Below are 21,042 nucleotides of genomic sequence, written 5' to 3' on the forward strand. Positions count from 1 at the left end.
GGGAAAGCATTAACAGACAGTGGTCTTCCTAGGATGCTTCTGATATGTCCAGTGGGACTAGCTTTTACAGAAGCTTTCCTTATAGATCTGTGAGTCTTGGGTGCATTGTTTGATTCCCCTCTTTGTCCCATTTCCTCTAACAATTATAGGAATCCCCAGGGACCCTGTGATGTTGTTAAGGATTTCAGTTTCCCCCTCACCCCATATCTAATTACTATAATCAGTTATATTTACCATCCTTTGTCATAAAGCAAAAATGAATACAGATCTGTTTCTTCTATTTCATAACTGTTCTTCGTGAAAACTGCTCATTTGATATTTTCTTCCTCCTTCTTTACTAGAAGCATTGTGTCATTTTATTGCATTTATCTGAAATATGTTATACCTTCTGTGATAAAGTAATGACAACCAAACCACATATTTTATCAAAATCTGAATTTAATTACAGAATCTATCAAGTCTAAGAAGGGATGAACCTTTGCATTTTACCAGGATATCTCTGATGAAAAAAAAATAAAAAAGAAAATCTGTCTGCAGACTCAGAGAAACATTATTATATAGCATTATCTGACAGAAAATTCTGATAATCTGTCAAATTAAAAAGCTGATTTGAGGAAATTTATTGAAACCACTTTTTAAGAAGAGACTTACTGCAAACTCTTGTTTGGGCAGTAGCCAGCCTCTTTGAATAAAAATGATTGAAGGATAGAAAAATTTGTAATCTTGTAAAGCTGGGTTTTTTTTCCATTGAACTGATATCAGTTCCAGCAGAAGATGATCTAACAAAATATGAGGGGAAAGTACACTGCTATTTTTATTACCACCAACCTTTTACATGATCTGTGGTATGACATTGTAAAAGGGGCCTAATCTCACACAGGAACATAGGAATTGTCACATATAAGCAAGCAGTGCTTAGTACCAAATGCTTCAGAGGAAGATGAAAGAAATCGATAACGGACAATTGCGGAATCACATGCCCATCAAGGCAATTTTATCCTTAACTCCATTCGTTAGTTGTTGGCTTATTGTAATTGTAAGGATGTTCCCAGTATCCCTATAAATATCCAGATTTTTCTGAATTCTTTTAAGCTCGTGGCTTCCTGAATCCCACTAGGCTTCTGATATTTTGTGGCAGTGAGTAAACAGTTAATTATGGACTATTTAAAAAAAAACCTTTCCTTTTCTCTTTTTTAAACGTTTCAGTTCCTATGAATGTTCTCCTGATCTTGTATTATGAGACAAGTCTAACACGGAGTATTCAATTTACTTTATATCATTTATTCTATTATATACTCCTACAATATCCCTCATTTCCACTTCCTTGCTAAACTTCATGCATCCGATGAAGTGAGTTGTAGCCCGCAAAAGCTTATGCTGCAATAAATTTATTAGTCTCTAAGGTGCCACAATACTCCTATTCTTTTTGCTAAACTAAGTGGCTCCAGTTGTTTCAGTCACTCCTCATAGGGAATTTTCTCCATGTCTTTAATAAATGTTGCAAAGAGTCCTGTGGCACCTTATAGACTAACAGACGTTTTGGAGCATGAGCTTTCATGGGTGAATACTCACTTCGTCGGACGCATGTAGTGGAAATTTCCAGGGGCAGGTATATACATGCAAGCAAGCTAGAGATAACGAGGTTAGTTCAATCAGGGAGGATGAGGCCCTGTTCTAGCAGTTGAGGTGTGAAAACTAAGGGAGGAGAAACTGGTTTTGTAGTTGGCAAGCCATTCACAGTCTTTGTTTAATCCTGAGCTGATGGTGTCAAATCTGCAGATGAACTGAAGGCTCAGCAGTTTCTCTTTGAAGTCTGGTCCTAAAGTTTTTTGCTGCAGGATGGCCATCTTAAGGTCTGCTATTGTGTGTCCAGGGAGGGCTGAAGTGTTCTCCTACAGGTTTTTGTATATTGCCATTCCTAATATCTGATTTGTGTCCATGTATCCTTTTCCATAGAGACTGTCCAGTCTGGCCCATGTACATAGCAGAGGGGCATTGCTGGCATATGATGGCATATATTACATTGGTGGACATGCAGGTGTATGAACCGGTGATGGTGTTGCTGATCTGGTTAGGTCCTGTGATGGTGTTGCTGGTGTAGATATGTGGGCAGAATTGGCATTGAGGTTTGTTGCATGGAGTGGTTCCTGAGCTAGAGTTCCTATGGTGCGGTGTGCAGTTACTCGTGAGAATATGTTTCAGGTTGGCAGGTTGTCTGTGGGCGAGGACTGGCCTGCCACCCAAGGCCTGTGAAAGTGTGGGATCATTGTCCAGGATGGGTTGTAGATCCCTGATGATGCGTTGGACGGGTTTTAGCTGGGGACTGTATGTGATGGCCAGTGGAGTCCTGTTGGTTTCTTTCTTGGGTTTGTCTTGCAGTAGGAGGCTTCTGGCTACACGTCTGGCTCTGTTGATCTATTTCCTTATTTCCTCGTGCGGGTATTGTAGTTTTGAGAATGCTTGGTGGAGATTTAGTAGGTGTTGGTCTCTGTCTGAGGGTTAGAGCAGATGCGGTTGTACCTCAGTGCTTGGCTGTAGACAATGGATCGTGTGATGTGCCCAGGATGGAAGCTGGAGGCATGAAGGTAGGCATACCGGTTGGTAGGTTTTTGGTATAGGGTGGTGTTAATGTGACCATCTCTTATTTGCACCGTGGTGTCTAGGAATTGGACCTCCCATGTAGATTGGTCCAGGCTGAGGCTGATGGTGGGGTGGAAGCTGTTGAAATCGTGGTGGAATTTTTCCAGAGTCTCCTTCCCATGGGTCCAGATGATGAAGATGTCATCAATGTAGCGTAGGTAGAGAAGGGGTGTGAGTGGAAGAGAGCTGAGGAAGCGTTGTTCCAGGTCAGCCATAAAAATATTGGCATATTGTAGGGCCATGCGGGTGTTGTCACCCTTCTCTTAACCCATTCTATTTCTGCTATAATTTTTTGAGGTAAGGCGACAAGAACTGAACACAGTATTCCAAGTGAGAGTGTGCCACTGATTTACATAATAATTTTATATTTTCAGTATTGTTTTTATCCCATTCTTTATGCATTCTAAGATCACGTTTGCTTTTTTGACCATTACTGCACACTGAGAGGAGGTTTTCACTTTGGTCTTTGTCCTGAATCTTTACAGTTAATTTAGATCCCAGCAGTAGTAATTATCCCACCAATGTGAATTACATTCCATGCATCAATTGTGATTTCCACCTGCTATTGTGATGCCGATTCGCCTATCTTTACAGGTTCCTGTGCCATCTTCTCCAGTATAGACTAACCTAAATTTGTGTAATCTATAACTATTGCCATCTCACTGTTCCATCCCTTTTCAATATTTGTAATAAATATATTGTCTATGGTATAAATCAGCATAGCTCTATTGCCGTGAATGGATTTACACAAATGATTTAAACCAGCTGAGAATCTGGCCCTGTGCTTTCAGTCTCTTAGCTAGTTTATGATCTAGAAAAAACTTTACCTTTCTCCCCACGGCATCTTGCTTTCTGCCTGAATAGGTTCTTGTGAGGGACTTTAACAAAGGGCTTTGTGAAAGTCAAAATAAATGTTATTCACTGGTTCTCCTCTATCCCTTCTATCAATCTACAATAGATTTAGCAGTAATGGGAGTTACCTGTGGAAGTTCCCAGGTATAGAAGTCAGATTAATAGAATCCCAGGAAAGCTGACTTCTTGAACATGTGAAATTCATTACAGCACATTGATGAGTTTTGCCTCTCAAGTATCGCAGGATTAACCTCTACTGGGTAAACCAAAGAACTATAGAACCATGGACCAGATGCCTCCTAGATCCAAGTAGAGAGATGACAATCCCTTTTGCACATAAATGTTTACCCATATTGTGCATTTTACTTTCTCTGTTTCGCTAGGTGGAGGGTTCCTGGGAGTTCATCATATCTCCTGCCCTCTCTGCATTATAGTAATTCCCTGGGAAGAACTGGAGTTTAACGAGCAGGCCTAGTTTCACTGGTCCCACATTAGTTTTCAGAGCCTAAGTGACGAAGGGTATAGGGACAAAGGATGCTCCATCTGATGGGGAGGAGGGGATTATGCCTACCTTACAGTGGCCACAAGTTTGGGAATGGGCAGTAAGACCCTTTATATCTGAGGTCTGCTCCTGGTTTCTCCAGCTCAGTGGCCATTTTCATTTGAACTATGCTTCTTTTGGGGTCTTGCTTCCCACAAGCAATGGGGCACTACTCCTCTAAATTTGTGAGTTCAGACAGCAATTGTAACATCTCACTTGGGATCAAATTGGACACCCTGGCAGACCTATGCTGTCTTAACATGAAGAACATTCTGAAGCTCCATGAGCTGCTGGTAATAGCTCTAGGTGATTGCAAGATTATCCTGGAGCAAATGCAGTCATTGTGTAGGCATCCACATTTCATGTCATCATCCCATGTTGGGCATTCTGAACCTGTGTGGAGGCAGTCACAACAGTGGTGAAATATGTTTCCCACTCATTAGACTACCCAGGGAAATGAAGGATCAATTGCAAGACTGGGAATGGCTCTGAAGGAGATGAATGATCTTTCCTGGCAATCAGAATGGATCCTAGCAACAGACCTTCAAGTCTATTCAGATGTGGTGGTGGGACTTTGGATTGGGAGTATATTTCCAAGGACAGTGGTGTGCAGAGTAATGGACACTGCATGGGCTGGTTTGGGACTGCTATAGGATATCACCCATTAGGGATTTTTTTCTAGTCATATTGAAGTTATGATGTGGAGGAAGAAATATATAGACAAGCAGTTCCTACTCAATCAGTGGTCCATATTAACAGCTTGGCCAGAAAATCTCCTAAGGTTATGCAACATGTGCACATTTGTGTGCTATGATGTCTAACTCTAAACACTTACCTTAGAGTCAGTCACGTCCCAGGAATAGATATCAGATTGCTAATGCTCTGTCTCATTTTCAGTTGGAGAGGGTCTGAGCATCTAGATGAGGTCTAGCCATGATGGCCCCATTCCTGGCTCCTAACTGCTTTGGGTTTGGCAGAAAGATTGATAACTTAAGATCTTGAGAGAGGCCCTAGCACAACATCAGGTTTTCAGGATTCTTAGCCTTTACTATGTGACTCATACCCAAGTTCTCAGCTGCATTAATCCAGAAGGGCATGTCACCACACACAAAACCACATTGGGATTTAATCTTATGCCAGCATAGCTGTGTTTTCTAACTCATACAAGTGATCTAGGGTGTGCAGGTTCCTAGAGGGCTTGGCTTGATCATAACCCCAGCAGGATCTGTATCACGCAGTCACTATGCAGGTCCTATTTGCTTCAGTGGTACGGAAACTGCTCTTTCTGGGAGCGTTTTTTGGCAGCTTTTCTTGTGTTATCTGTGTTGGAGAGACTGTAATGGTGTCAGACCTCGAGGAGTTAGACAGGGCTTTGGCAAGGGGTGCTTCACAGTACAGCAGACAGGGACAGCTGTATTTCAGCTATGTTTTTCTAAGATGGTTAAGATGGGCTAGAGATCCATGATGGTTGTCTGGAAATGCAAGTTTGCCCATTCCCAGCTCTACTGGCATATCACTTATCTCATCTTGCAGTACCAGGCCCCTCTCTGTCTCCTCTGGGACAACAGCTTTTTGCTTAGATACCAGTTTGCCCATATCTAAAATACTGGTTATTGCAGAGAAGACTCAAAAAAAGGCCAGGTCTGGTGCCAAATCTCACTGGCTGGGAGGTGACTAAAGAGGCCTTAAGGCACTGAATAAGTTAGCTGCTAGATACTTTAGTAGGAAAAGGAGTGTTACATCTCTTCTATAATACATTTTGTTGCATTAATTTATATATTATTTTTGTTTCTATATTTACTTTGGCTACATCTTTCCCATTTTTCCAATGTTTGCTTTTATTTTGTTATGCCTGTAAAGAAACAGAATTCAAATTTATATGTTTACGTGTGTTCACATCCTCCTCTACAAATATCAGCATAAACACACACACACACTATGTGTGCGCATGCACATATGTATTTTATTAAATAGAATATTTATTTCACAGTTTATTTTGGGAAGAATTTATATGATCACTTCAAAGTATGTTTTTCTGACTTCTAGTAAACATATAGTGAGAAAATGATAGCCTCGCATGAAGTGTTAGCTACACTGTTTAGTCATCTACAAATTCTGATTGATTATTGTAAAATTGCTAAGAGGCACAATAAGAGAAAGAACAACACTCTGGCAAAATGGAAGGTAGCTAAGATACTACACAGGCAATGAAATTAAAACAAACCTGTCTGTAAGTACAGGTTTCCTCGTGGAAAATCTTCACCTAATATCTTTTAATCAGGGGTCGGCAATCTTTCAGAAGCAGTGTGCTGAGTCTTCATTTATTCACTCTAATTTAAAGTTTTGCGTGCCAGTAATACATTTTAACGTTTTTAGAAGGTCTCTTTCTATAAGTCTATTATATATAACTAAAGTATTGTTGTGTGTAAAGTAAATAAGGTTTTTAAAATGTTTAAGAAGCTTCATTTAAAATGAAATTAAAATGCAGAGCCTCCTGGACCGGTGGCCAGGATCCAGGCAGTGTGAGTGCCACTTAAAATCAGCTTGCATGATGCCATAGGTTGCCTACCCCTGCTGTTTTAGACTAAAACATTATAACTCTGAATATAATCTTTCTTTTGTAAAGTAATAGAAGGAGAATGAATCATGTGGCATGTTGTAGGAAACTGGAAGGAAGATGTTTCTACATATTTTAGAGAAAAAGAGATTCACTGTACATTTAAAAATAACAGATTTATTAATTAACCTGCTACTCTGATTTATTCTTAATTAAACAATACAGAAGCAAGAAGGGGGGTAAATCTGTGTTTAAATATTTTGGTGAGAGGTGCTTTATAAAATTAGATAGAAAAATCTCAAAAAACAGAAACTGCAGAGACCCATATCTTTGGGCACTGAAATGAAAGTTAATGTCCCATAATGCAGCAATCCTTTACTATTTCTCCACCCACCAAACATCTGATATATCAGCTAGTTCATTGAGTAGTCAGGACGGTTAAGTGTTCCTGTCAATCCTTAAAATACTAATAACAGCAACACTTCTGAAATGGATATAGCAGGAGATATAACTGTGTTTGCCAACCTGCAATGTTTGACATCTTCAAGACTTCACTTCTAGAAATACTGCTTTCAGGAGAGCTGGGGTGATAGCTCTCAAAATGGCACCACTTACATATTTAGAGAAAAATCAATCCTGCACACTTCTGAACTATTCCGTGTTTGGAGGTATCCACACTCTTCTGAGCTGGTTTGATGCCTCAAACTGAGATATCAATGCGAGTATATGAAGAAACTATGCCGTTCTGAAGAAAGGCATAGCAAAAGCTCAGCATTAGATGAAATAACATGAGAAAAATCAGAAGTATGGAAAGATGATATGTTGGTTAGAAGGGGGGAAGAAAGAAAACAACTTTTGAAGACGATGTTATTGCATGAAGAAGGGCAATATGATGTTAGTGATAAAAACTCAAGGAAAATTAAAACCTTACAATGGTTGTGGGTCAGTCAAACAATAAAACAAGCAAGGAAATTCTGAGCTTTGTCTGAAAGAGTGGCTTTAATTGACCTCAACTGTATCTACTGTGGGGACAGCAAATATAAACAGAAATACTGCAAATAATGTTTTATCGTTTTACAGAAAGTATCTAGAAACTCTATCTCCACACAACAATCTAGATAAGATTTTTCATGAAAAGGAAAGTGTTCTCATTTTAGCACTCACCATTGTCGGTACTGCAGCACATGGAGGTGACTCTCAGATGATCTTACATTCCACTAGAGAAATTGGCCACTATCTTTCGCACAAAAATCTAAGTATGTTGTAAATTTATGGAAAGTTAAAAAAAAATGTAACTGAAGTCTTGGGCATGGTCATTTCCTTATTTTTAAAAGGGAACGTTAGGGTATTCTGTATATTAAAGTGCCAGTACTACACATCTTATGTTGCATGTTTTCATTTCTGCAAAATGGAGCTATCAGTATGTTAACATTTGTTTCCTTCCTTAGGGCTCGGGATATTGCTCTAAAGTCAGACTTTTTCCATATCACTGCCTTCATGGCTCAGATGCTGCTCAGCATTTTCGTGGATGGCTACTTTAGAGCCGCAAAAGATTGCAGCCAGTGTAAAGGAAAATAATAATAATCAACACGAGCATCCCTTTCCTCTGCCCTCTCCAAAAGCCCTGTCTACTCTTCTTATTAAAGTCCCACTCCATTTCCCTTTATCCCAGCCTCCGCTTACCCTCCAACCCTGTTAAAGTTAAAAAGCTTTGGGGAAAATCATGCGCACGCACACACACACACAATATGCTTTTCTCTATGATATAATATCACTATTCTAAAGTTTGTTGCTATGCTAGTTTGTTGAACATATTGGCACACAGACCTTGCTATGTGGACCCACCTTTTGTATAGATTTTCTACACCATTTTTGTTTTATATATGAACATTTTCCCAGATTTGATCCACAAGAGACTGTTCACCTATGCAATTTTCTATTCCTGAGGTATAAAACTGAGAGGATCCTCTCAAATGCAAAGGAAAAAAAGTTGAATCAAGTATAATAAATTCATTCTTAGCACAAGGGATGCATTTGATATCCTCTGTAATTAAAATATAAACCCATAAAGAAGCGGACAGTCTTTTTTTCTTTATTTTAAAAGATAAAAAACTCTACCATTTATTTGTAGCTAAAAAGATTAACTAGCAAATATGCTAAGCAGACTAGCTTTCATTTACATCTCCGGCTTTCTGCCTTTGATTTACTAACACAAACACTCACAAAAATAGTCCACAGATAATGTGCAGATTTGCAAATTACCACTAATGGCTCAACAGTCATTTTAAATAAGAAACATGTTGTATATCTGAAAAACTGATGCCTTTAAAAACTAATAATATTAATGGCAGACATTCTTCTTCAAGGCACAGTATTTGAATAGTAAATTCAGGCCTGATCCTGGAAACCCTTTCTTCTTGTGAGTGGCCCCATTGATGTCTCATATGAGTAAAGCTTTTATAGGATTGAATCCATATATTGTATTTAACTAAATGTGCTTTAAATTGATTACTTGTGTATGCAGCTAAGAACTGATGTATTTTCTTCTCTTTCTAGATCTGTTGATTTCATACGTTTCAAAGCACTATAAAAGCCTGATGTTATTAAAAGACCACAGACAACATTTTCTTCAATACACATTTTCCCATAATCATTTTTGGGAGGCTTATCATGTTGCTTTTGTCAAAGCCTTTTCTATGTCTAAGTACAATGATCCAATAAAGAATAAAACAAATTTTAAAAGGAACTTGTCTGTTTTGTGCCTTGACATCTACATTTCTCCATTTTCACTGATGTTTTTAAATTTGACAAAAGATAGGAAATGCCATCATCACAAACTGCAAGATGTTCATGACTCTTTGACTACCCAATTAACTACAAGAGCATCTTGAAGGAGTCAATATTTTATTAATGCAGAAGCAAAGCAAATCACATTTCCAAATACTCCTCCACTCCCTTTTCCACAAATGTTTGTTTACTTTCTTACCTGCTGGGTAACGTTCTATAACTTGCCAGCTGTCCACCTGTAATGTGGCATTGCCACCACTTCTTGTAAAACGTACTACATGGTATTTTCCATCATTAATGATTGCGTTGATCTCTTCGATAGAGATGTCATCAGTTCCAACATTAAACTTAACTCCAATTTTTCCCTGGTGCTGTTTAAAAAGAAAAAGAAAAAAAAAGGAAGAAGAGGAGGAAGAAGAAGAAGAAGTACTAATTAAGAGCTGTTTTACTGAGAATTAGAGAGTGCGTTCTACTGGGAAAGATTCCTAACAACAGCTTCTCTCCTCAGATTTAACTTCTGAAGGCTTACACGGGATAGTGACAAAACTCCTGACAGTTCACTGACCTGGGACATCTCTTTCATGGATAATTGATATTCTAAATCAGTTACTTTCACCAACTGAGTATGCTCCTTTTCCCAGTGGGTCTCACCAAGAAAAAAAATTAAAAAGCTCAAGTAAATTTCTTCTCTATGTTCCCCAGTCTTATTGATGAGCACCAGATACCTTTCTTTATTTAATGAGCTTCAAAAATAGAAAAGTCAGCACTAGCTCCTGTTTCATCAGCAAGAAAAATAGGGATTTCTTTCAGCTTGAAAAACTGGGACCCATTTTCACAATTCCCTTCTCACAAACCTAACCTATACTCACAAAAGCAGTCCTGAAGAAGTCAATAGGACTAGTCTAATGAGCATGGATGACTGATTTGAGTAAGGATTTTCAGAATTAGACCCATAGAGGGATGGAGTTTATTTGTAATGCAAGAGAAGTGTTTGTCACTTTAAATAGACCCTGCAATTGGATCTACACAAGTGCAGAATCAGGGCCATAGTTATTTCAGTGATAGTTGAGGGAACTCCACATTTCACAGGAATAAACCTAATACCTTGCATTTCCTTTCACAGGCAAAAACTTGGGGAAGAGGGAACTTTCAGAAGAATTTTCAGGAAAAATCTAGAAATATTTAAAATTTCTTAGCCTCATTTTCTGTGTGAGAAATATTCTAAGCTTATATTGTTTTTATAAATTTCTGCAAAAAAAACCTGCTGATGATTTCACTAGACATATACTACTGATTTATTCATGCACAGGATTATACCTTCTTTGAGAAGGGTAAATGGTTCAATACCATAATATATTCTAATAATTAAGAAGGCATCTGTAATGGGGTATTTATAGCTTAATGAAGTATTTCAGTGTGCTCATTAAAAATAATGACTAAAGAAGTTATGGGGTTCTTTTCTACAAAAGTCAGGAGATATACTTCATTTGTGAATAATGACTGTTATTAAACTGAGGTGAAAAGGAAATATTGAACAGTGTGGTATCAGAGGCATATGTAGAGTTAATAAGAATTCTATAAATGGTTTCATAGCTTCTGAAAATGACATTTTTATCTCAAAAGTTATTTTTTTATTAGATTTACGCCAAGAAACTCACTTCACGACCCATATCTCCTTCACCCTCTTGATATTTCCAAAAAGAGGCTCTGTCCTTCCAATGCAGCTTTGCAGCTGTGCCCTCTCTGTCCATTACTCCCCTAGACCCACAGGCTGCAAAAGTGATGTCCGATAACTCCTCTGTCCCTCACCTCCTCATCTTTTGAAGTCCAGTCCTTTCTGGCTCCACTCCTTCCTCAGCTGCTGACAGCTCCCATCCCTTTGCCTGGCTCTTTCTTGCTCTTCTATCAGTCTTCTACTTTGAATGGAAGTGACTTCAATTTTCCACGTTTCTGCCCCACTCTTCTCCCACAGATTAACTATCTCAGCTCCTCCAGATGCAGTGCTGATGCCTTTAGAGAATGCCCCATCATTCCTCAATGACTTCCTCTGGGTTATGTTTCTATTCTCTCTTCTCTCAGCTCTGCTCTCTTCTTTCCAAAGCAACTTTAATTTGAAGGGGCCCTTCTCCAAACGCATTCCTTTTAGTCTGCTACCTCACTGCTCATTCTCTCCTCCTCCACCTGCTCTAGCCTGACTGTACTCCTCTAGTTCTTTTTTTATCTTGCTGACCACTCCTTCAGTGTTTCTTTGGAGGCTTATCTTCCTCCTCCTCCACTTTCCATCCCTTTTGGTGTCCCTCAGGCTTTGGTCTTGTCCCCAAATTTATCTTTTTTCCCTTGTGATAGTTACAGAGAACTAGTGATCTCCCAGTCATGTGCAGGAGACTACCAAATCCAAAAAGCAACTGTCATTCCACCATATCTCCAAGTGCCAGAGCTGAAGTGGCTGAGAAAATGGGTAAGATTTCCACCATTTCCTACTATTAAAGCAGTAATTTGTGTGCTTCATGTGTTTTATTCATCCACTTATCCTGCTATTGATATTCAGCAGAAATATAAGATTGCCATAATTCTCTAGCAATCACCACTTTCACTAGGTGAAGAATTACAGAACTTTTTAATGCATATGACTACATTATATATGTATTTTTTTCAGAGTTTTTTCAAGAAATCAAAGGCTTTGACATTCATGAAGCAGACTCCATTTTTATGGTGAATCATAATTACAATACTCATACACTCCACTTTGTCTACTTGCTTTCTCAATTCTCTCTATATATTTATAAACAAAAATGACAAAAAAATCACCTTTAAGTGAGTAGGACAAGTATAAGCATGGGATGTTTAGCACGTGCAGTGCCTTTTCCAAACTAACTTACTGGTTACTGTGATGTCATTTTAAATTGGTCACAGCACAATTTCCATATATTAACACACCAAACAATCTTTTATAAACTCAAAAGACAGAACCCTTGGCCATATACGATTTATACATACCTATATGTGAAAAACATGTGTTTGCCCATTTTACATCCATATGAATGTCGATAAGATATGCAGCATGTCAGCTAAGTACACAACATTCATCAATATGGAACATTCATCTCAAACTTCATGATCAGGCATATGGTTTATTATTGTTGATTAGAACCCAATATAGGTTGCAATTTATGCTGTTATCAAGACAAAGTCATCCGACCTCTAATATGGTAACATGGTACAGAAAGGCATTAAAAACTTGATATGAAAGGGAACTATTTCACGGACTTTGCTATGGGAAGCTCTATTATCATTAGTGGTAGTAATGAGACTAAAACACAACGTAACTCTTTTGGAAACGTGGGGGAAATATTTAGAGCTGGTTGTGAATTTGTTGACTTATTGTTTTTTCTTCCAAAAAAGCTGATTCATCAAAACTAAAACCCCTCACTAAACAAAGATGGAGGGTTCTATGAATTTCCCAACTCAAAAAAGTGTAGAAAAAATTTCAGAATTATCAGAACATTTGTTTTGAAAACTTTGAAGCATAATATTCCATTTTTCCAGTTTGAAATGAACTTTAATTTGGAATTTCAAGCTAATTAGACTGAAAAAAAAAGAAAAGAAAAGAAAAGAAAAGAAAACATTTAAATCAGAACTAAATTTTTCAAAATTATAAAATGGAATGTTTTAACTTGAAATGAGTAAAAATCAGTTTCTTGGTTTGTGAATATTTTAGAAATTTTGACTTTTTATCCTAATTCAAGACAGGAAAAAATGTTGAACTCAAAAATATTCACAGGATGAGAAAAACATTTAGATATGGTGTGGTTTTGCTGCCTAGTATTCCTTTATTGTTATACCTGTATTTAAAATTGACTTTTGATCATTACGTCACGTATATTGTCCTAGTAATTAAATATATTCTCTCTTCTATATTTTTATTATTTATTATTTGTACACTGTAGTGCCTAGGAGCCCTAGTCAAGGACCAGGACCTCATAGTGCTTGGCATTGTACAAACACAGAATAAAACCACAGTCCCTGCCCCAAGGCACTTACAATCTAAGCACTGGTCTACACTAGATAATTAGGTCAGTTTAACTGTGTCAGTGAAGGGTTTGAAGAACTACTTACACCAACAGCAGAACCCCTCCCAGCTGCTTAGGTAGTGTCAACACTGAAGCTCTACAGCTGTGCCGCTGCTACGTTCCTTACTATGAATCAGCAATGGTGTACTGGTGAGAAATTCCTTTTCAGATACTATGGTGATGAGCACTATAGGACTGCCTTTCAATTATTAAGTATGGGAGTAAATCAGAGGTGTGCAAAATACGTCCCAGGGGCCACATCCAGCCCTTCAGACATTTTAACCCAGCCCTTGAGCTCCTGTTGGGTAGCAGGGTCGGCGGCTTGCCCCGCTCCGCATGTGCTGTGGCTCCACGCGGCTCCTGGAAACAGAGGCATGTCCTCCTTTCGGCTCCTACACGTAGGGGCACCCAGGGGGCTCCGCACGCTGCCCCCACCCCAAGTGCTGCCTCCACAGCTCCCATTGGCCAGGAACTGCAGTCAATGGGAGGTGCAGGGGCAGCACCTATGGACCGGGCAGTGTGCAGAGCCGCCTGGCTCCCCCTCTGCATAGAAGCCATAGGGGAGATATGCTGCTGCTTCTGGGAGCTGCTTGAATTAAGCACCACCTAGAGCCTGCACCCTAGACCCCATCCTGCGCCCCAAACCCCTCCCCCAGCCCTGATATTCCTCCCACCCTCTGAACCCCTCAATCCCAGCCTGGAGCACCCTCCTACATCCCCAACCCCTCATCTTCAACCCCACCCCGGAGCCCGCACCCCTAGCCCGAGCCATACCCCGCCGCACCCCAAGCCCCAGCCCAGAGTCCCCTCCCGCACCCTGAACTCATTTCTGGCCCCACCCCACAGCCTGCAACCCCAGCCAGAGCCCTCAACCTCCTCACATACCCCAACACCCAATTTCATAAGCATTCATGGCCCGCCATACAATTTCCATACCCAGATGTGGCCCTCAGACCAAAAAGTTTACCCACCCCTGGAGTAAATCAACATTTGTGTTGAATGATAATCCTTTGTACTGGTATTACCAGACAGCAATGAGGACAAATTAAAGGATGAAGCTCACCTAGACAGGAATAGGCAGGGCTTGTATAAAGCCAAATAGCTGAGAATGGGGGAGGGGCTGCAATGCTGAGGTCTGCAGTCACTCTCTCTGAGGCTAGAGAGAGAAAAGAATTTGACCTGAAGGGATGGAAACACCTGGAGGAGGGTGGAGAAGAAGACTGATAGAGTCAATGTAGGAAGCAGTCCAGGAAACAGCAGCAAGGTATGGTACAGTGCAGACCTTAATCACTGGTTGCAGGGTCCCTGGGCTGGAACATGGAGAGAAGGGCAGGCCCTGGTTCCCCTGCCAGCCACTGAGGAAGTGGCACCATTGATGGGGAGTGAATGGAAAGACTTCCAGGGACAACTGATACAGAGAGACTTTGATACACAAACCCCTGGAAGGGGAACACTAGAGCGACCTGGCCGGAGGGCTGAGCCAAGAATATGGAGTAGTCGAGTTCCAAGAGGGATAGAGAGTGTGAGAGAGACAGAGTGAGCACCTGCAGAAAGGGGCATCAGACTGGCAAAGCCAATTCCCCAGCTCTGGCCACAAAGAGGAGGAGCTCCAGCAGGGAAAGCACCCCATGAAAGGAAGCACTGGATGATTTAGAGAAGTGGTTTTCAAACTTTTTAGACTGCATATACCTTTCTAAATTATATAGTCTACTGCATACCCCATCTGAGATAGGGTCATGATATACCTATGCTTAGATTGCCAAGTTTTACTACACAACTGCATTGTTTGCCATTACAGGATTTTTCTGTGCATCCCTTCTGAAGAGAGTTTGCATCCTTCCTGATGAGAGATTGCAAAATCTTAGGGGTGGGCCAGTTGAAAACCACTGATTTAGAGGATTAGTAATGGTAGTAATTAGTAATCTGATGCTGAGCAAATTCATCAGACCTCCATAGTTAAAGACGAAGCTAGTTGCCATGTTATAAATCCAGTTTTCAACTTGTTCTTATGCACATGAACACAATTACATAACCTCAGAAGAATGAAATCAATCCACCCCTGCAGTTTTACATATTACATCTCATTTCAGTGAAGAGTTTTCTGGGGAGTTTCGGGACAAAGCACAGGGAGTTTTAAAGATACAAGGCTTAAAAATCTCTCATGTTCCAACTGTCTGGTCAGCTACAGGAGCCTGACCTCAGGCAGTGAGGACAAATATATTAAAGACTGGAGGCACTTAGATACTATGGTGATGAGGATCAACTAACTAGCAGAGAGATGGAAAAGGATAAAGCAGGCTTATGTTTGGGGTCCAATCCTTCATTCCTAACACGGAGATCTATAAGAGTTCTAAGCGCTCAAGGGCTGAAGGAATGGCTCTAGGTCTATTACAGAAATATATATCAATGATCTGAAAACTCTTGCCCTCAAGCCACTGATTGTAACTATTGCAATGTAAGGACAGCAAGGGAATGTTTTCAGACATGTTTTATGGACTGTGTATTCTAAATATTGCTAACTTGTCCTGACAAAACACTGAGACTGCAGATGATCCACAGAACTGGAGCAGCTCACATGAAATGCAAATCAAAGCAAGAGCTGACAGTTATGATTTTGTTTCTTTTTGTCCTCTGGTCCAGCACTACCAGTTTGCCAACTTTAGATGCAGTAAAAACTATGGAAGTATAAAAATACATCCCCAAAATAATGATATTTCTTGTGGCATCAGCAAGGTTTTACTATTCTCTATAGTAATAACTCTGGAATGTGTGCAAATTTGGCACAAAAGTACTTTTAGAACAGACCGCAGATAACCCAAGCTCATAATGCTTGCAACCTTTAACCACTTCCAAAGAAAAGCAATAATACTGACACTCCCACAGGTGAATAGCTGGAGTAAAAAATTCCACACCTGCCAAACTGTGTCTTATAGATTCAGTTCCCCAAGGTACTACACTATAGTGAATGCAACAATAAAATATTAGAAATATCTAATGTCTTTATTTGCATCTAAGTTTTCTTGAAGAATTAAAAATTAATATAATCATTTTTTCATTAGAGTTTAACTGGAGGGTAATGCTCTAAACTTTAAAAACACACAATACAAATAATAAAAATCATCATTAGTGAATTGAAACTACTAAGGAAATACACACATAAGAATGGTCACTACTTTAGACAAGAGGAGATAAATGTTGCAGATGACAAGATACATGCTGACTCCAAGATTAATAGACTAACTCTGTATATTTTAATCTAATGTTTCATCAATATTCCTGTTACCGTACATGTCTTCTAATCGGATTGCTTCCTGGAAAGAGATGAAAAATATAAAGCTTCTGGGAAAAGATCTTTTCAATGATATCTGTTTTCTACATTTTCAAAGCACCAAGTCAACTTTCTGAATTTAAGTACTAATATTCATATTCTGTCAGGTATTATGTCTTCTCATGAGACACCTTTTACCTAAAGTAGGAATTGAAAGATTTGAGCACTAGGTATTGAAGTTTGTCCTATGAAAAGCAGTTAAAATGACTTGACTTGATTACCTATTTTTTTTACTAACAGAGGCCTAATTTAAGTTCAGAAGACATTAATATAATATTCACACACATATACAAATGTCATCTTTTCTCCTGAAAGAGAACCCACTTCACCGCTACTGAAGGGCAGCCATCTCTGGAGTGGAACATAGTACATGATGTATCATTGCTATCTGCGCTATACAGAAGTTTAGACAGGGCTTGGAAACTTTAGCCAAAAACCAAAACCTTCTATCCACAGATATATGTGTAAGATGAGGTAGGGGTGAGGGCTTGGGTGGGCTCAGGTTTCAGTCCCCCTCCTGGAGTCCTGTAGTAAATTTTCTTGTGATAAGAGAGACTGAACTAAACCTTTAAATGACCTCACATATTATATGCCATTAAATTATCTACTTTTTACTAAATCAATACAGCAGTATTGTATCAATACAGTAACAAAAATTTACTGTCTACCAAATGCCCCTGGTTGACATATAAGAAATAGCAGCAGACAGCAATACTGTCACTATAACAATATTATGCACACAAATACATGCAGATGCTTTTAGAGCAGTGGCGGGCAGCCTGCAGTCTGTGGGCTTCACACAGCCCATCAGGGTAACCCGCTGGCGAGCTAGTAGACAGTTTGTTTACATTAACCATCCACAGGCACGGCTGCCAACAGCTCCCAGTGGCTGGGAATGGCGAACTGCAGCCACTGAGAGCTGCGGGCAGCCGCGCCTGTGGACGGTCAATGTAAACAAACTGTCTCACAGCCCGCTAGCGGATTACCCTGACCAGCTGCATGCGGGCCACAGGTTGCCCACCACTGTTCTAAAGCCAGTGCACTATTAAAAGTTGCTCTATAAAAAATCCAGACATTTAAGCATTAAGCAATGGCCTTTAAAAGAGGTACATGAAATACTGGCCCCAACATCATACTAATTTAAAAGTGACATCTAATAAGCTCATATTAGCCAGGTATCATTTTTGAAATGCAGGAGGTGTTACGTGAATAACTGATGTCAGAAGCCTTTTGTTTGTAGCAAAATGCCACATATATGACTATATAAAAAGAAGGAACCATTAAACTGTTTACCACCCCGGAACTTCAGAACTGAAAGCAACTGTTCTTTACTACTATGAAGCAATGATTCATGTTACTTTCTACTTTGAATTAATTGTCCTTACTGACGGCTTTAAACTTTCTCATAACAATTCAATTTACATATAAAACTCAGAAGCAGAATATGTAAATATATTTTAAGAGCATATTTATAAATCTGCAGCTCTGGCACTTTATTTTCAATTCTCAGTGAATTTACTGTACCCCTGTTTAGTTTTAACCATCATTATTTTTAGTTCTGTATCATGGCTGCATTATTTTAAGTTATTTTGATGATGAATTACTGGGATGACACAATTACCCTAACAATCTCCCCCCAAAATGCAACACTTATAGAAGACACATGGAGCAGAGCCCTCAACAGCAGCACATTGCATCTTATTATCCACTCAGCATCATTATTGAAGTACACAACATTACATTTTCTTGACAAAATATGCAGTAAAGAACAATTTAACTAGTACAGCCATTGTATTATTCATCAAAATAGTATGTAGTGTGTAAATCCCTTAACCTCTTCAGTGCCAGGCCTGAGACAACTTCTTATGAGTGAGTAGAACACCCAATACATACTTATGTGCCATGTGAGGTTATTATTGCAAGGAAAACAGGCTTTTAAGTGTTGATCAAGATAATTAATTACCTTCCTAAGATGCCCAGTGGAACTTTTCATGGTATGAGGATGTTTATCGAGGTCTTGTTCCTGAAAACTTCTCCATGAGAGTGGACTTCCGTGCAGAGTACCAGTGACTTCAGAAGAGCTTCACGTACCTTAGTTAATGGGAGTCCAGCTTTAGACACCTTCTGACTGCTTCTCTGAGTCCACCACCCAGAAAGTCAGGGACAGTGTGCGTCAAGTGGGGCACCCAACTTATAGATGCAAAATTAGTCCTACTCTCTCTTTTGTACCTATTTAACTATTTCTGTAAAGGGTGTGACTTTATACAAAGACAGTAAAAGCAGTGCAACCCCTAGTCCAGATGCAGTTACACCAGTATAAAAGGTAAATTTACAGGAGTAAGCACATTTTTTATCAATACAAATGCATCCACACTGGGACTTTTATTGGTTTCTATGAGCAGACAAGCCCTTCAGATGATCTGTCTGCATGAGATAAGTGTAAAGTCAAACAGTAAGTCAGTGGTAGAGCTGGGATAAGAAGCCAGGAGGAATCCAGTACAGCAAATTCATAAATAAGCACATTTAAGCTATGTGATCAACACATGCTCCCAAACCCAGCAATAATAAGATACCTGAGAGGTTGTCAAAAACGGTCTTACATGTAAGAGCCCATGAGGGAGATTTTTGAAGGCACAAAGGGAACTTTGGTGGCCAGCTCCTATTGACTTTCAACAGGAGTGAGGCATCTCACTCTTCTTTGTGCCTTTGAAAAACTTCTCCCAAATGATGATAATCTACACTGCTGCCACAGACATCCTCAGCTGCTTACCACACATGCTGAGAGGAGATGTCTCACCCTCTATTGGTTAGACTTGGACTTAGGAGTCCTTGTTTTTAGTCTCAACTCTGCCATTGACTTACTGTGTGACTTTGGACTTGCCTCATGCAGCCAAATTTCCAGAAGTATTCATTAATTTTGCATCTCTTAGTTTGGGGGAGGAGGAAGGGGAGAATAGCTCAGGGGGTTGAGCATTGGCCTGCTAAACCCAGGGTTGTGAGTCCAATCCTTGAGGGGGCCATCATTTAGGGAACTGAGGTAAACATCTGTCTGGGGATTGGTCCTGCTTTGAGCAAGGGGTTGGACTAGATGACCTCCTGAGGTCCCTTCCAACCCTGATATTCTATGATTCTAATCAGCCACACCCTGTGATGCTGAGCATTCACTCCTCCCATGGACCCAGAGAGCAGACTTAAGGTATCTCGGGGTGGGCACCCAAAGAGTGAACACATCTGAAAATTTTGGCCTCAGGTCACCTGTCTTTAAAATGAAGAGAATATCGTCTCCCCATCTCCCCAGGATGTTGCAAAAGCTTAATGAATGAATACTTGTAGAGTGCTTTGAGATCCTTGGTTGAAAAGCACTATGCCCCAGATTTTTAAAAATATTCAGTTGTTGCTGCACGCAGCATCACAACACAACTGATTTAGGAACCTGTCTCATTTTCAAAATGGATGTAGGCACTTAGGAGTCTAAATTCCATCACCAGCCAATGGGATTTAGACTCCTGAGTGCCTAAATTCCTTTTGAAAATGAGATTTGGGCTTCTAAATCAGTTAGGTGTTGTGATGCTTAACGCAGCAACACCTAATATCTTTAAAAAGCTGGGCCTATATGTGCGCAACATGATCTATTATTCTAAGTGGTAAACATACAATGACAGTTGTTAACAGAAGAGTTAACAACAGAACAAAGGTACCTTCTTTACCAGACAGACTGTGGTAGTGCTACTGCATGCCCTAGGTAGGTCTGCATTTTGGTAACATATATGGAACAATTTTCCAAAGTCACTAGTTCTGTACTTGGAGGGCATCTAGATCACCTCTGTGTACAGGGGAAGTGCGTGGTGCATCTGAAGTCCCACTTGTAAATGTCTAACTGGTGCTCAGCCCTCATCCTGTTCCTCTGTATAGAAGTGAGTTTTACCCTGACTTCCCCATCACTACCATCTTTGTCTATGTCCGGTCTTTCTTTCCCTTATTATCAGGAGTAGAGTTGTTCTTGGGGACATTAGTAGTCTACTTTATCTTACCTTTTTCCATCCTGATGATCTTGCAGGATCAAAAACTATTTGACAATTTAACTGTGTGTGGTTTGCTGAAATACGCGGAGTGGAGTATTCTATTAATGCTTTTACAATAGGAGATCTTGCTTCTTTTGATCACTTAATTCAGCAGAGAATGTAAAAATTACTATGCTGGAACATACATAACTCATAAAATGATCAAACGGCTCTAGCTGACTGGCCTGTTAAATCCAACTGGTAGC

The 21,042-nt window shown here is 39.7% G+C and overlaps 1 protein-coding gene across 19 annotated transcripts in view; it reads right to left on the bottom strand.

The window, feature by feature from the left end:
• The window catches only part of NRXN1 (neurexin 1), a 1,267,446-nt gene that overhangs the window by 209,266 nt on the left and 1,037,138 nt on the right, over nucleotides 1-21,042 (bottom strand). For all 19 annotated transcript variants that reach the window (XM_050951741.1, XM_050951740.1, XM_050951749.1 and 16 more), the window contains one exon: nucleotides 9,577-9,748. In XM_050951741.1, the coding sequence (XP_050807698.1) occupies nucleotides 9,577-9,748 (172 nt within the window). The remainder of the gene's footprint in view (nucleotides 1-9,576; nucleotides 9,749-21,042) is intronic.

Source organism: Gopherus flavomarginatus, chromosome 4 (genome assembly GCF_025201925.1).
Source record: "Gopherus flavomarginatus isolate rGopFla2 chromosome 4, rGopFla2.mat.asm, whole genome shotgun sequence".
Classification (NCBI taxonomy): Eukaryota; Metazoa; Chordata; order Testudines; family Testudinidae; genus Gopherus; species Gopherus flavomarginatus.